At 37.8% G+C, this 17,647-nt stretch overlaps 1 protein-coding gene across 7 annotated transcripts in view; it reads left to right on the top strand.

Moving 5' to 3' along the window:
- IMMP2L (inner mitochondrial membrane peptidase subunit 2) overlaps nt 1-17,647 on the top strand; it is a 949,675-nt gene that overhangs the window by 34,875 nt on the left and 897,153 nt on the right. For all 7 annotated transcript variants that reach the window (XM_070369545.1, XM_070369548.1, XM_070369550.1 and 4 more), the window contains exon 3: nt 11,568-11,704. In XM_070369545.1, coding sequence (XP_070225646.1) covers nt 11,570-11,704 — 135 coding nt within the window. In that variant the 5' untranslated portion in view covers nt 11,568-11,569. The remainder of the gene's footprint in view (nt 1-11,567; nt 11,705-17,647) is intronic.

Here is a 17,647-nt window from a genome sequence, read left to right as displayed (position 1 = left end):
TAAGGATAATCCGTAGGATTAGGGTGGCCTGAGCCAGCTCTTAGAGAGGGCAACTGTTGTGACTTTGTTTTATGTGGTTTCCAAAAATATTGGAGTGATGAAGATTTTCATATTGCTAAGAAACAAAGCAAAACAAAATAAAAAATAAGTATTAAACCCAGTCTTATCCCTCACTGCTCTTAATATATCTCTTGTTCCCTGGTTTGGCCAGCATTCACACTATCTCAGTAGGCCCATATGTACCTTTACTCTCATAATCACATTTTCCTGTTGCCTGAGACATTTACTAAGTGTAATTTATACTTCTTTTATTTTTCAACATTTCAATGAAAAATTTTAAGCATACGGAAAAGTTTTGAGAATTTTATAGTGAACATTCCTAAACCTGCCACCTACATTCTAATTTGTTTTTTTTTCTTTAAAGCTTCTTTCATGACTTTTTTTCTTCCAATTCCATCTCTTATCTTTCTTTTCTTTTTTTCCAGTATCTAATACATAATTTATTCCTGTGGTCCAATTTTGTTGCTAAGTCATATATTTTTTATATTCTGCTTAAAAATAATCCTCAAGACACCTAATGCATTGCTGGTATTGGCAGTCATAATTCTTATTAATTGGCTGGTGTTAGGAACTATGATCATCCTTAACCCATCAAATCTTAGAAAAAGATCAGGTTCAAAGCAGAAGAAAACTATCATTCTGGATATTAGGTGTCCCATTATTTAGAAGATAGGCTTTATTGGTTTAATTATAAGTAATGGACATTCTTAAGTTTCTTGCCCTTTTTAAATTTGTCATTGTTAGTCCTCTTCTTTGGACATGGCTAATGCTTTTATCTGAAGAAATACCTTTAATTTGATTATCTCACCGTTGTTCTCTAATACATTGCGCACATAATATGCTAGTTTTTATGGGTGTTTTCTTTATTCGTGCAAATGCTTACTAAAACACACACACACACACACACACACACACACACACACACACTATGAACATTTTGAATATCTGAAACACCCTACAAGGTTTCTTATTTGAAAAAATTGTGGCTTGGAAAGATGAAGTAATTTGCCCAAATTCACATGATTGGATTATGATTTGACCTGAGATCTGTTTCCCAGGTTGCGCTAGTAGTAAAGAACCTGCCTGCAAATGCAGGAGACATGAGAGACTCAGGTTAAATCCCTGGGTCAGGAAGATCCCCTCTAGTAGGAAATGGCAACTCACTCCAGTAGTCTTGCCTGGAAATCCTATGGACAGAGGAACCTGGTGGCCTACTGTCCATGGGGTCGAAAATAGTTGGACATGACTGAGCACGGTTGGATTCACTCACCTTCCTACTGAGTTTCCCTGTTTGGTGATGCTGTCTCTGCAGAGCACTGCCAGCCTCAGCTCCAACAAAGGCAGAAGGAGAGGTGGGGGTAAATGCATGAGGTTTGCAAGTGGAAGGAGTCCTTCTCCAAACTCAGGAAGCTTATAGGAAATTGCATTTCTTATTGATTTCTGGTGGTGTTCTCTCTCTACATCAGTGTAGTACAACATGCCCTTGGAGTTCATTTGCATTTTAATATTTCTGACTTAAAATTTCACCTCTCTTAGCGTCCAGGTGTTCTCTTAGCGTCCAGGTGTTCATCACTCTCCAGTAGACAATTATAATTATCTCTGTCAGAGAAGTGGTTTTAGGTCAAAATAGAGGACCTTTATCTTTATCAGTCTACCAGTGTGGACTTTTAAAGTTGGGTTTCTTTGCCAGAACATGATTCACTTTATGTCTAACCCCATTATATTTCTCCCTTTTATTACTTTTGACAGTTTTTCATTCTTTATTTTTGGTTGCCATTTCATTCCTTCTGAGAATTTTTGACTTAAACTGTACATATAAGTTACACAGTTCAAAGATAAATAATTTGATGCTGGAGTTCACATTTGTAAAGATTACTAATTATCTTTTTGTTTGATCTTCAAAAGATATCTTTTAGAAAATAAAAAAGCCAGACACACAGAGGGAGAAAATATGTGCCAAACATGTATCTGATAAAAGACTTGTATCTATATATATATATAAAACGATATATATACACATGGTCTTCCCTGGTGGCTCAGATGATAAAAAAATCTGCCTGCAATGTGGAAGACCTGGGTTTGATCCCTGGGTTGGGAAGAAGCCCTGGAGGAGGGCATGGCAACCCACTCCAGTATTCTTGCCTGGAGAATCCCCATGGACAGAGGAGCCTGGCAGACTACAGTCCATGGGTTCATAAAGAGTCAGACATGACTGAGCGACTAAGCGTGCGCACGCACACAAACACACACACACACATACATCCTTACAACTCAATAAGAAGACAAACCAATTACAAAATTTGCAGAAAATCTGAGCAGACACTTTAATAAAGGCAAGACTTCCTACTTAAGCTCATGAAAAGATGTTTGACATTATCAGTTATTAGGGAAATGCCAGTCAAAACCACAATTAAATACCATACTGCATGCTCATTTGAATGGTCATAATCTAAAGGACTAAGAATGCTCAGTGTTGGCTAGGATCCAGAGAAGCCAAAAACCTTCATATATTGCTAGTGAAAATGTAAAATGATACAATCACTTTGGAAAACAGTTTGGCAGTCCTCAAAATACTAAAAATACACTTTTCATATAACCGAGCAATTCCACTCCTAAGTAACTACTCAAGAGAAATGAAAGCATATATTCACACAAGGACTTGTATGCAGAGAGTTACAGCAGCCTTATTCACAATAGCTCAAAACTGGAAACAATCCAAATATCCCATCAGCTGATGAACAGGTAAATTATGACATATCAATACAATGAAATGTTGTTTAGCAATAAAAAAATGAACTACTTATAAATGCAACAACATGGATGAACCTCAGAAATATTGTGTTAAATAAAACAAGCCAGACCAAAAAAAAAAAAAACTACTAAAATTTCTTTAAAATGCACATCTCTTAGAGAAGTGAGCAGTATATTCCTGGGACTTGGATGGGAATGGGAACTGGCCTTCAGATAGGCATGGGTGAACTTATGGGGTGACAGAATACTCCAAAAATGTATTGTGATGATTCCACAACAGCATAAATTTGCTAAAAATCTTTGAAATGTATACACTTACAGTGGGTGAATTTTATGGTATGTAAATAATATCTCAAGGAAGCTACTAAGAAATATTTCCCTCTAAAATGATTTCCTTTTTTGGGCTAGTGGTTCTCCAATGAGGGTGAATGAGGATTGTGGACAGGGAGGAAGACCAGAGACAGCATATTAGAATCATCTAAGAATTTTTTTTAACACACATGTATTTGTTCTTCCCTATAGTATAATACTAGAGATCACAGAATATCACCATGTATATGAGGGGCGGGTAAAGAATCCTCCTGCAGTGTAAGAGATACAGGAAACTCGGGTTCGATCCCTGAGTTGGGAAGACCCCCTGGAGAAGGAAATGAATACCCACTCCAGTATTCTAACCTGAAAAAAATCCCATGCACAGAGGAGCCTGGCAGACTATAGTTCATACAGTCACAAAGAGTTGGACACAACTGAGTGACTAAGCACACATATATAATTTGCAGTGCTCCTCTAGATGATTCTGATATACGTGATCCACACATCTACCCTTGAGAATCTCCTCTTAATCAGGTTGAGTCCCAGGAGTCTATGTTTTCCATAAGCAAGACAGGTGACTTTTGTGATCATTTAAGTTTAAGAAACTCTGCCCATGTTGTACAATGCTAAGAACTTTCAGCATTGTGGCAGAGCACAGTGGAATAAATGTTACTCTGGGAAAATCTATTTTCTGACCCTTTTAAAATCACATCTACCCAGATACTGGGAGCAGCCAATACCTAGCAATTTTAATGAATTAAACCAATAATTAAGACTCCCAATTACTCCACTTTTGGTAGGGATTCTGGTTCATTGAAAGGAATCTGTCTGAACTCAATACCAAAAAGGCCAACCATTTTGTTACGATTATAACTTATTAATATTCATGAAATGTGTTAGCTGTGAGATGTGTGCTTGCATGCTCACTTATGTCCAACACTTTGTGACTCCAGGCTCCTCTCTTCAGGGGATTTTCCAGGCAGGAACACTGGAGTAGGTTGCCATTTCCTAGCTATGAGATAATCTGCTATATTTGTGCCTAGTTGTGGTCTCTTGGGTTGAAAACTCTTGGGTCTCTACTTTCCCTTTTAAAAAGTAATGTCTTTTCCTGTGAAGCATTTTGTCATTCCTGAGTTGATAGAAGTCTCCCAATCTTGGAAGAATGCAGGAAACAGAAAACAGAGCATTTGCAGTCACCTTCAATGGCTTTATTTTCCTGATTGTCAAGTTTGCCAAAAAATTAGATTGCTAGAGGGGATGGCTAAATGTTCCTATTGTTTTTAGAAAAACACAGTTTTGTAGGAGAGAAAACATGGGAACTTCAAAAAAAATTAAAGTGCTGTTGCTATCCATCGAGGGGTCACTGCCAGTTCTATGCATGTCAACAAGGTTCCTGTCTAGTAAACTGCCTGAAATCCCTATCATTGTTCAGCATTGTGGAGAAAACCTTAAGCATTAATTATCTATTTTTATAATACATTATTTGTTTATAATCTGAAAGGAGGAAGTTAGCTCCCCAATTTTTTTCTAGATTAGGATCCATCGATTACTTTCCTAGATCTGCTTCTAGTGGAATCAAAATTGTTCTCATTCATCAGTTATTATTTTTTCCCTCATTTAGTTCAGATGCCTCCTGCCTCCTAACATGCATGCTTAGGCTCTGTTTGCAGAGTGAGGTTATTGGTATCAGGAGCTCCTGGAGAGATTCATGGAGGAGGGTAGCCTGATCATGTGTGGTCATCTACTAATTTCTTGTGATCTTGTCGCAGGCCCTTTGGGAAGGAACTGTGACTCTGCGTGCCTTTTTACTCTTGGTATCTTAGTGAGACATAGGGAGGCCTTGCATGCTGCAGTCCATGGGGGTCACAAAGAGTTTGACGTGACTTAGCAACTGAACAACAACAAAATCTTCGCATAGTGAGTAGCACAAAGTAGGCACTTAATAAGAATGAAAATGTAAGCTGCACATACCAGGGACCACACCTTCCTGTTGTGCATTGTATGTGCCCCTTAGCACAGTTACATAGTAGGTGATCAAAAAAATATATAATGACTGAATCAGGAATTTAGTGTCAGATTTGTTTGGATCCCTGCTCTTGTATTTTCTGACATTTGTAGTTTGATATACAGTTTGAATTTACAAATAAATTTTGATTTTGTTATCCAAATGTGTGGGCTGATTTCTATGATTGAAAGGTTACATTTTGTATAAGATACTGCTTTGTCATTTATTGTTTTTCTCTTACCTCCAAACCTGCCACACAGTTTTAAAATAGTTTTTATAATTAGGATGACTTGAGGTATATTTATTCATTTGGTTGCTATGGGTGAGTGATTAGTGACTTTGTATAAGATGAAATGTATGGGAATTTAAGAATGATTTTGGATGAATTCATGCATGATCAAACCATAACACGTTGTGAGAAGAAAGGTATTTAGAGTGAAGGTCATTAGGCAGTTGAGGTCAGTAATGCCAAAAAAAATTTTACTTGCAGGTACTATATAGTATATAGAGTGGCAAATATGATTTCAACGGGATCTGAAAGCTTATTTAAAAATATTCTGTTTAGGTACTTCAGCAGCGAATCAGGTATGCCTACTATTTAAGCAGTAATTTTCTCAGGAGCAATGTTTTGAACCTAAATGACTTGCATGGTTACTGGAAGAATGAGGTTACTGATGAAAATTATTCCTTTTTTGCTTGGGATATCACATTATTATTGTTTTAAAGGAAATTTTCTCAGAGAAAGCAGATGCTCGGTGCTTATTAGTATGGTAGTTTTAAATATTTAAGATGTGAACAAAAGACCAGATCATCCCAATGATTCTTTATAGAAAAGGAAATGCATTAACTTTACCAAAATGTGAATGCCATAGCACTTTAAACATTTTATTTAATATAACTTGACATAGAAGTGTAATGCTCATTTCTTCCTTTGTGTATAGCTTTAGTATTTTAATGATAGAAGTCCCAAAGAGGGTTTTATTATTATGAATTAAAGGTGTCATTCACAATTCAGGTAGGACAAGACTGTACTGAGACTTTTGCTTTGAGCCTCTGAAAATAATGGCCCCTAATCTGCAAGAGAGCTTTTTTTTCCCCTGTGCTTGGGCAGAGTCTGCATACCCTCAATAGATACACCTCCCACACAATTTTCATGGCAAATAGAAGGGGAAAAAATGGAAGCAGTGACATTTTGTTTTCTTAGGCTCCAAAATCATTGCAGATGGTGACTACAGCCATGGAATTAAAAGATAATTGCTACTTGGAAGGAAAGCTATGGCAAACTTAAACAACTATTAAAAAGCAAAGACATCTCTTTACTGACAAAAATCCAAATAGTCAAAGCTGTGGTTTTTCCAGATGTCATGTACAGTTCTGAGAGTTGGCCCATAAGGAAAGCTGAATGCCGAAGAATGGATGCTTTTGAAAAGTGCTGGAGAAGACTTTTGAGAGTCCCTTGGACAGCAAAGAGATCAGTCAATCCTAAAGGAAGTCAATCCTGAATATTCATTGGAAGGACTGATGCTAAAGCTGAAGCTCCAATACTTTGGCCACCTGTTGTGAAGGGTAGACTCATTGGAAAAGACCCTGATGCTGGGAAAGATTGAAGGCAGGAAGAGAAGGGGGCAGCAGAGGATGACATGGTTGGATGGCATCACTAATTCAGTGGAATGAGTTTGAGCAAACTCCAGGAGATGGTGAAGGACAGTGAAACCTGGCATGATGTAGTCCATGGGGTCACAGAGTCAGACGTGACTTAGTGGCTTATCAGCAAGAACAGCAACAGTAGAAAAATATTCGTCCTGAGTTGTGCAGGAGATGGTAGCAGTGCTTGGGTCAGCAGTGGAATTGTGAGCCTGAGAAGGGAAAGGGCAGTGGCTTTAGGGCCTTACTTGTATTTAATATGTCCCTTCACATAATCTGCACTAGTTCCAACTTTATCTCTGCTTCCCTTTTGTAACTAGTTGTATAATAAAAGTCTTTGTTCCTTTCAACATTAAAAAAAAACAATTCTCAAGCCTAAAAGGCAACATAATTTCTCTTCTTGGTCAATAATAACCTAAGTGCCTTTATTTTAGTATCTTCTCAAAGACTTGGAGAAACAATAAAAAAACATATAGGAATATAGAATGACAGCCCTGGAAAGAATGTTAGAAATTGAATCCAACCCCTTACTATTTTTTTTGGCTGCTCTGGATCTTAGTCGCCATATGTGGGATTTTAGTTGCGGCATGTGGGATCTACTTTTCAGATCACGGAACAGTGTGAAGTATTGTTTCATGAGAGTTTTTAAATGATTTTATATTGTATATCTATCTGTCTTTATATCCCGTGCACTTAGCATTGGTGTTTAGCAGGCAATAAATGTTTACTGAATTAAACATTAGCATATTAAAGTTTGTATATATACGAAACTGAATTTCTTATAGTTTCTTAAATAACTTACGTTTTATTTTGCTCTGAGGTCTTCATGCACACTGCTGCTTTTTCCCAAAGTGCCCAGGTCTTACCTCGAATGCCTTTTCCTTTTGGACACATTTCTTTTCTTTTTTATTTATTTATTTAAATTTTATTTTATTTTTAAACTTTACAAATTGTATTAGTTTTGCCAAATATCAAAATGAATCTGCCACAGGTATACATGTGTTCCCCATCCTGAACCCTCCTCCCTCCTCCCTCCCCATACCATCCCTCTGGGTAATCCCAGTGCACTAGCCCTAAGCATCCAGTATCGTGCATCGAACCTGGACTGGCAACTCGTTTCATACATGATATTATACATGTTTCAATGCCATTCTCCCAAATCTTCCCACCCTCTCCCTCTGCAACAGAGTCCATAAGACTGTTCTATACATCAGTGTCTCTTTTGCTGTCTTGTACACAGGGTTATTGTTAGCATCTTTCTAAATTCCATATATATGCGTTAGTATACGGTATTGGTGTTTTTCCTTCTGGCTTACTTCACTCTGTATAATAGGCTCCAGTTTCATCCACCTCATTAGAACTGATTCAAATGTATTCTTTTTAATGGCTGAGTAATACTCCATTGTGTATATGTACCACTGCTTTCTTATCCATTCATCTGCTGATGGACATCTAGGTTGCTTCCATGTCCTGACTATTATAAACAGTGCTGCGATGAACATTGGGGTACACGTGTCTCTTTCCCTTCTGGTTTCCTCAGTGTGTATGCCCAGCAGTGGGATTGCTGGATCATAAGGCAGTTCTATTTCCAGTTTTTTAAGGGATCTCCACACTGTTCTCCATAGTGGCTGTACTAGTTTGCATTCCCACCAACAGTGTAAGAGGGTTCCCTTTTCTCCACACCCTCTCCAGCATTTATTGCTTGTAGACTTTTGGATCACAGCCATTCTGACTGGTGTGAAATGGTACCTCATAGTGGTTTTGATTTGCATTTCTCTGATAATGAGTGATGTTGAGCATCTTTTCATGTGTTTGTTAGCCCTCTGTATGTCTTCTTTGGAGAAATGTCTATTTAGTTCTTTGGCCCATTTTTTGATTGGGTCATTTATTTTTCTGAAGTTGAGCTGTAGGAGTTGCTTGTATATTTTTGAGATTAGTTGTTTGTCAGTTGCTTCATTTGCTATTATTTTCTCCCATTCTGAAGGCTGCCTTTTCACCTTGCTAATAGTTTCCTTTGATGTGCAGAAGCTTTTAAGGTTAATTAGGTCCCATTTGTTTATTTTTGCTTTTATTTCCAATATTCTGGGAGGTGGGTCATAGAGGATCCTGCTGTGATGTATGTCAGAGAGTGTTTTGCCTATGTTCTCCTCTAGGGGTTTTATAGTTTCTGGTCTTACGTTTAGATCTTTAATCCATTTTGAGTTTATTTTTGTGTATGGTGTTAGAAAGTGGCCTAGTTTCATTCTTTTACAAGTGGTTGACCAGATTTCCCAGCACCACTTGTTAAAGAGATTGTCTTTAATCCATTGTATATTCTTGCCTCCTTTGTCAAAGATAAGGTGTCCATATGTGTGTGGATTTATCTCTGGGCTTTCTGTTTTGTTCCATGGATCTATATTTCTGTCTTTGTGCCAGTACCATACTGTCTTGATGACTGTGGCTTTGTAGTAGAGCCTGAAGTCAGGTAGGTTGGTTCCTCCAGTTCCATTCTTCTTTCTCAAGATAGCTTTGGCTATTCGAGGTTTTTTGTATTTCCATACAAATTGTGAAATTATTTGTTCTAGCTCTGTGAAGAATACCGTTGGTAGCTTGATAGGGATTGCATTGAATCTATAAATTGCTTTGGGTAGTATACTCATTTTCACTATATTGATTCTTCCGATCCATGAACATGGTATATTTCTCCCTCTATTAGTGGGGGACACATTTCTTAATCACATTCTAATGGATGCACTTCCTTGCCCCAGGCACATTGGCCCTTTTCAGTGCTATTTTCCCTTGGAAATACTTGTCTAAAGGCAATCTTCCCTGGCACTTTGTAACTCCTTGACAGCAAGGACTGTGTCTGCTTTTCATTTGTGTATCTCTAGCATCCAGCCCATGACCTTGTACTTATTAGAGTTTTGAGGAATTGAATTATGAGCACGTTTTTAGTACTTTGGAATGTAATCTAAGGAAATAATAAAATAGCAGTGCTTGAATAGGTCACAACTACCTCAACACTTTTCTCATCTCTTCTCCTCTCCCCAATCCTTGCCCATCCATTTTCATTTCTGTCTGTTTAACCTCCAAAATGCATATGTGAAGTTTGCCCATTTTGATCCATTTCCATCACCACCACCACCACCGCCACCAACGCTACAATCCATCCTACCATCATCTCTTGCTCTAGCCCACTAGAATAATCTGGTCTTCCTGTATTTATCTAGTCCCAGTTAAGAAATAGAACGGACTGAAATTATAGCCTATCACATAGTATGAATCAGTATTATTTTGAGAAACTGGTAAACAAACTGGTCATTTATCTTCCCCAGCCAGGAGGTTCTTCATCTGTTGGACTGTGTTTAGCTCCATTTTGGTCTTGTAGGGTAGCATCTCTTGATCTCTCACTATTTTGTTTTTCATTGCATAAGACCGTTAAAGGACTGCATTAGCCCTAGAAAGTCTGAAAATTAACCAAGTGGTTACAGGGCTAAGTGAGGGTTGATAATTATCTGTATTGAATTCACATGCAGTGTGATATTTTTTCTTGATTTCTCATATATTTCATGGTTATATTAGGATAAATTTGGCTGCCATAACATAGGCCCCATAACATTGATTTAAACATGATGGAAAGTGATTAATCTCTTAAACAACTTGAACATAAGCAACACAGGGCAGTTACAGTGCTTCCATTGTGCTGGAGACCTAGGATCCTTCTGTTTTATTGCTTTGCCATCTTTAACTTGAAATGGCTACTCCTCTTCCTACAAACACCATCACAAGTGTCACAACATGGGAACAAAAGGGAGGACGTAATTCTTCTAAGGCACAGTGTTTCTGCTTATATGCTGTTCATCAGTCCTAGTCACATGGTCATACTTAGCTTCAAGGGAGGCTGGGCAGCCATGTGTTTCCCCAAAACTTTTATTACTGCAGAAGAGGACAGGTATCAGGGCTTAAGGAGCATCTGCACCATAGTCAGCAACAGAAAAGGATTTACTTTTGGAATGCTTATTTTTTTCTAACATTGCTTTGTGAGGAGAAGTTTTCTATTGAAATTATTAAGCTACTTGACCTGTGGGAAATAATTCACCTGAGTTATTGTATTTGACTTTGGGATTTCAAGTCAGATATATTTCAGTGGTTATAGGGATGAGTATTGGAGAAGGAAATGGCACCCCACTCCAGTACTCTTGCCTGGAAAATCCCATGGACGGAGGAGCCTGGTAGGCTGCAGTTCATGGGGTCGCAAAGAGTTGGACACGACTGAGGGACTTCACTTTCACTTTTCACTTTCATGCATTGGAGAAGGAAATGGCAACCCACTCCAGTATTCTTACCTGGAGAATCCTGGTGACAGAGGAGCTTGGTGGGCTGCTGTCTGTGGGGTCATACAGAATTGAACATGACTGAAGTGACTTAGCAGCAGCAGCAGCAGGGATGAGTATGAAACATATTGAGATGAGGTTGCTTTTTCTTAACTCTTCTTTTTCTTTTTAATAACATATATATATATATATATATATATTTATTTTTGTCCATTACTTAATCACAGTGGAAAAGCATCTTATATTGATATTTTCCTTGGATGTGAGTCACAATTTTTTTTTTTTTTTACTTTACAATATTGTATTCGTTTTGCCATATCAACATGAATCTGCCATGTGTGTACATGTGTTCCCCATCCTGAACCCTCCACCTGCCTCCCTCCCCATACCATCCCTCTGGGTTTTTCTTGCACTGTTTTTTATGTTTTCTTTTTTTACCTTTCTTGGGGCTAATCTCATATTTGTTTTTATTGTGCTTTTAGGCATGGCGCAGTCCCAAGGCTGGGTGACAAGGTACTTCAAGGCCTTTTGTAAAGGCTTCTTTGTGGCGGTACCTGTGGCAGTGACTTTCTTGGATCGAGTTGCCTGTGTGGCAAGAGTGGAAGGAGCATCTATGCAGGTAAAACTGATATGACTCCTTTCTTTGAAATACACGTTTGGTTGTTTCTCAAGCACTAGAAATGAGATTTCTGTATATTGTCTCCATGCTAGAAACTGAAAGGTTTTTGAAAGGCCTTGAATGAAATTTTAACGTTACTAAATATCTTTATAAGGTCTTCTAGTGCAGTCATATTATAAGCAATGGTGAATAAAAATAATTCTCTGATAGTTTTCTATATCTATAGTTTATCACCACCCCCCTTAGGAATGATAAATTGAGATTCTAAAGAAATTTTACAAAATAATACCACTTTCTGTGGCTGTGGCCTGAGATTTTAAGTTTTTTTTTTTTTTTTCAATTATCCATATATGACTGAGATCACATTTATGAGTTCAGTTGCAGGATGAATTTGTCTCCAGTTACCTGATTGTTTTACACTCTCACACATGCACTCACGCATTTATGCGCACACAGAATTCTGATAGGTGGAAAAGTCTACAGCACTGATTTCAGATATTCTAGTATGTTCTTTAAGCATGTTGCTGATTAAGAAGATTAAATGCCATTTACATTGGAAGAATTTTGGAGTGGAGATTTCCAAAAGTTATACGCAAGTAGTCTCCAGTAACTCAGAGAAAACTTGATTATTCTAATGCTGATGTCTGAAACCTAGCTGTTTCAGTAAGTTTATCAACTAAGAAGAATTTGCATTTTGTAATATAATTTGTTTTCTTCCATTATTTTGTGTATTAAGTTTAAGCATTATACTAAATATTTCTATAAAACAAATAAAATGAATGTATAAACTTCTAAGAGTTTAAAATGATACAGAGAGTAACCAGCTTACTTTCCCCCCCTTTTTTAGTCTTTAAACTAGGTGAGGGCATAGACATCAGCTTTGAAGAGTTAGAATGAAATTGCTTTGTTAAAATTGTAACTATTGTGCTGATAATCAGGTCTCTTCCTGAGTTCAGGTGCTTAGTGAGATCCTGAGTGAGTGCTTTTGGGGTGAAACTAGGGTTCTAAAGCATGGCTGCCTGAATATTTACTTACTGACTTGTGCTTCCATCATTTGAGAATGATGGGGGCCTTCTCTTGGGTTGGGGCTCCCGAGTTAAACCCTGTCTCTCACTTTCACTCTAGAGTGGGTCATCAGCTCCAAGCAAACTGGTCACTTACTTTGAATGCAGAAATATTGTAGTGCATGGGTACAGCAAACAAAGGAGAGGGATTTCTAAGTGTATGGCTTTATTCCTAAATGCAGTTTAATACATTTAACAGGGATGGGTTTTACATTTCCTTCCTCTTTAATTTTAAATTCCTAGTAGCCTCATCTTAGACCCAATTCTTTGGGGAAATTAAACCTTCTTTGTTGAGCTTTTGAATCAGATTCCTCATTTGAGATTAAAACTGCCTTCTCCACAGCCATCCAGATTCCTTTTGGACCCTTTCATCCCTTTGAACCCATCGACAGGTACTATTTTTTTATAACAAATAATCACACAAATAATGACTTTTTTCCAGTTTTGTTAGTGCTGTCTTATTACACAACCCTCACTATCCTGAGATGGAATTTTTCCAGAACACAAAACCTCATAATCTTGGATCTCATGATATTTCAGAGAATCATATGGCAATCATAGTATTGCAATCCTCATGCCTTTAGCCCAGTATATACCATGTTCATGACTTGTGCTCAGAGGGAAAAAAAACACAAGGATCTAGCCATTTTATGAAAACACAAAGCTTATCCCCAGTGAAGAAGACAATGAAGAAAGTCTTGAATATGCCAGATCTTGTCTTTTAAAGCCTTTAGATGACAAGATCTGTCATTTAAATGCCAGATCTGTTGATTAAATAGTAAGTTTATTGCAGATAACATTAGAATTTCTTACAGTATTCCTGGACCACTACCCCAAGAATCAGATTTGTTACCTTGTAGTTTGTTTGGTAGGATTTCCTTAGCTGTTGGTTAGAGAACAGTCTGAATTGACTTTGATCTACAGGGAAATTGATTGGAAGGCTTATGAGTACGTTGGTAGAAGGCAGGAATGTGGCAGTCATCAGGGACAACTGGAACCAGGGACTTGAATGCTGCCAGGATGCTCAGTCTTTTCTGTTTTAACATCTGCTTCTGTCAGCATCTTGGCTTAGTTCTCTAAGACCAGCTTTCGTCTGGACTCAGGGCACATGGTTGCTGGCAGCTCTCATGCCTTTAGATGCCCAATTTCTTTACCGTCTGAAGGAGATTTCTCCTTATGCCTTAATTTCACTTTGAAAAATCTTGAAGAAGGACTGTGATTGACTCAGCTTGGACCATATGCCCTGATCCATGCAAATACAGATCAACTTTGACCAGACAGTTAGGGTGCCATGATTGGCCTACCTTTGGACAGGTACACACCCCTAGCCTGTGGCTAGGAGGAATGAGAAAGCAACAATATATATTTGAATCACATTTTTTCTGTGGGCTTTCAAGGTGAGGTAGTGGTGATACTTCCCAGAAGAAGAGCAGGTGTTATTTTTGGAATAAAAGGGTAAAGGATATTCTGGGAAGAAATGAAAAAAAAAAATGTATGTTTATTATGGTTTTGTCTATATTATAAGAATTTTAGATTACTTTTGAAGATAATAGATAATTTGTTTACACTTTCATTAGATTTCACTGAATCATACTAAAATTATTTTGGACTAGAAAATGCAGTAATGATATATCATTATTAATTAATTCAGCATATTTGAAGATATCTTTGCTATGCTACAGCTTTGATGAACTGAACATATTTAGGCCATGGGGTTCAGAATTTTTGACAAAAAATTCAAAAAAATTCTTGTCTTCAAATTTCTGTAATGATGCAAGTACTAAATAGTTGGCAGGGTGTGTGGTACTCTCTGGAAATCCCTGAGCTTCCTGCAAGGCACACACCTGCTTTTATTGACTCTGAGGCCTGAAAATTATTCCCGGATTATTGCAGTTGGTTGATTTGTTGTGAACAGAAGGAGTATTCTGGATGTGTGGTGATGTCTTGTTATACCAAGGCTTAAAAGTGTGAAAGGAAGAGAGAGAAAACAATAGGCAAGAAAGAAAAATATGTGGAGAAGAGGAAGGAAAATAACATAGATCAGTTGGGTGACAGGGAAAATTAAACAGCTGAGACACTGAGCAGGAGACGAGAGTGGCACAAAGGATCAGTGAGGAACAGTGATGCTCCAGTGAAGGAGCTCATGGCTCCTTTTGTGGAACCTTCCTTGGAATTGTACCCTTGAATGCTGACCCATCTCTGCTGCATATTTGTGTATCACACCATGAGATTGTCACCCAGCCATCCGTTCTCAATCTCAGTATTCATTGAAGGAATCTGTGTGCCATTTTGAGGGAACTCCTATTGGAATAGGTTATCAGTCTTCATTGGAAGGATTGATGCTGACACTGAAGCTCCAACACTTTGGCTACCTGATGTGAAGAGCTGACTCATTAGAAAAGACCCTGATGCTGGCAAAGATTGAAAGCAGGAGAAGGGGCAACAGAGGATGAGAGGTTGGATGGCATCATCGACTCTACTGACATGAATTTGAGCAAACTCCAGGTGACAATGAAGGTCAGGAGAGCCTGGCATGCTGTAGTCCATGGGGTCGCAAAGTGTCAGACCTGACTTAGTGACCGAACAACAACAACCAGTCTTGAGCGTCATTCATTGCATAGTACCTGAGTGCTCCTGTGTATTCAGGTAGAAAAACCATATGTAGTCATTTCTTTCATTTCAACTATATGAATAATTTTGTGACCCAGGGGGCATTTGCACATTTGCAGGTACGGACAATCATAAAGGCACTGCCAACTATGAGTTGGAATAGGGAATCATTTATCAAATGGCTGATATGTGCAAAACTGCTCTTGAGGTATGGGAGTCAGATACAGATTCTGTATTCAAGGTCGTCTTGCTATAGCAGAGGTTTAAGAATTATTAATCCTAGATTATTGCTATATCTTCAGATGATATTTGATATAGAAGATATCAAGCTGTCAGATATGTGGCCAGTGCCTAGTACATCCAGAAATGGAAAAAGAAAAAAAAAAAGAAAAAAAAAACTTGTTTGCTTTAGCATACTATTTTAGAGAATGAACTTGGAAATTTTAATTTGAGACAGAATGGTACCAGAAAAATAATACCTTGAGCCCTTTTATAGTTCAACACTATTATTTTTACTGTGGCAACAAACATCCCCCAAATTTTAGTAGTTTATATAACATTTTTATTTCTTGCTCATTGGTTTGCAGACTGATTATAGTCACTCTGGGCTAAGGGTTTGGATCAGTCTGCTTCCTGTATCTCTCACTGTGGGCCCTCTGCTGAAGGAACAGTGACAGTCTGGGGTGTGTTCTTCTCGTGGGTGATAGCGGGACCCAGAGTGAATGAAGATGCTCAGAACATCTGAGAGCCTCCGTTCAGAATGTCTACTCTTCTGTCTACATTCCCTTGGTCGAAGCAAGTCACCCAGAAAAACCCAAAGCAATTAGATGGAAGTGTATTCCACCCATAGGGAAGTCATGGCAAGGTGAGGCGGGAAGGATGAATTGTGAATAGGTAGATATATCTACCACAGCCACTAGGATGCCAAAGATACATGCTAGATTTCAGAGGTAATATAAAAAGTTGTATTAACCTTTGAGTCTACCTAGAATAACCCTAATCTTTGTAGTCCAAGTCTGACAAAATTGTAATAGGTTGAAATTCTAAGTCACTGAATTCTGGAATGGATTGAAATAGCCCAGGGCCAATTGGATCTTTAAAGTGACTTCTTAAAAAGGTCACTCTGCAACTTATATACATGTTACTTAAGAAAATCCAAGAATTGAGAGTTTGAATTTCATTAAAAGTACATATAATGCCAATCTTTTGGAGTTTATTGAATAAATACTGTTATAGCAACCCTGGAAATTTGCTTTGAGTGACAAATTTTGCACTAGAGCTCTTTTTATGTCTTAAAAAAAATTCTGTTGGCTTGAGGTTTAATAGGAGAAACTCATTTTCAGGATTCTCTCTTATAAGAAATAATTCTTTACTTTTAAAATACTACTCAGTAGTTCTTTTTTGAGGTTAGGTTTTCCAGTATTAGTTTACAGTATGACTAGAAGGATAGGGGAGGTCCATCATGAGGAGTCACAGCTAGTTAAAGGTAAGTCATCAACACAAATAAGGTACATGATGTAATTCAATGGAAAATAGGATTCAGTTTATGAAATAGTTGATCCTTTCTGTTTTATCAAGTTATATAGGCATGTCTCTTTTACTGGATGAGATGTACCTTTAGCCATGCTCTGCACACACAGACATTGTTGGTTAATGATTATTCATACTGACCTCTTGCCCCCTCATGCCCATGAATCACTTCTACTGGCTGCTGAAAGGTTACCATGAAAGTAGATGCACTTTTTTTTTTTTTTCCCAAGAAGCACCACATTACTCAACATTAATTTAACTCAGGAAGCAAAGGCTGATATTGCATACAGTTGAAACTACAGAGGGAATTTATGTTGGTGAGATGCAATTATTCAAATTAGAAGTTCAATCGCTTACAAAGGCTTTTAGAATCAAAAGGTGCCCTAGGAATAGTTTAATGACCTCACGCCAACGTTTTAGAATTTATTTGCGTAAGAATGCCTGAAGCAGGGTCACCGGTTCTCATAAAAGGTGTATGTCTTCTACATGCAAAATTAAGATGTAAGACTTAAAACAACAACTGAAAGAAACCATTTTGTGTCACTGTCCTGTTTTTGTTGCGGTTGCCACATAATTTTTATATAGTATGCTGTTTTCCTTCTTTCATAACCAGAGGGGAAAATGTTTGAAAACAGTACACAATACTATCTCTTTAGCTCAGACTTCGAGACTTCACTTGCACTTTTCACTTTCATGCATTGGAGAAGGACACGGCAACCCATCCCAGTGTTCTTGCCTG

Source organism: Bos mutus, chromosome 4, assembly GCF_027580195.1.
Source record: "Bos mutus isolate GX-2022 chromosome 4, NWIPB_WYAK_1.1, whole genome shotgun sequence".
Taxonomy (NCBI): Eukaryota; Metazoa; Chordata; class Mammalia; order Artiodactyla; family Bovidae; genus Bos; species Bos mutus.
Note: the sequence above shows the minus strand (reverse complement) of the source record. Positions and strands in the feature narration are given on the sequence as shown.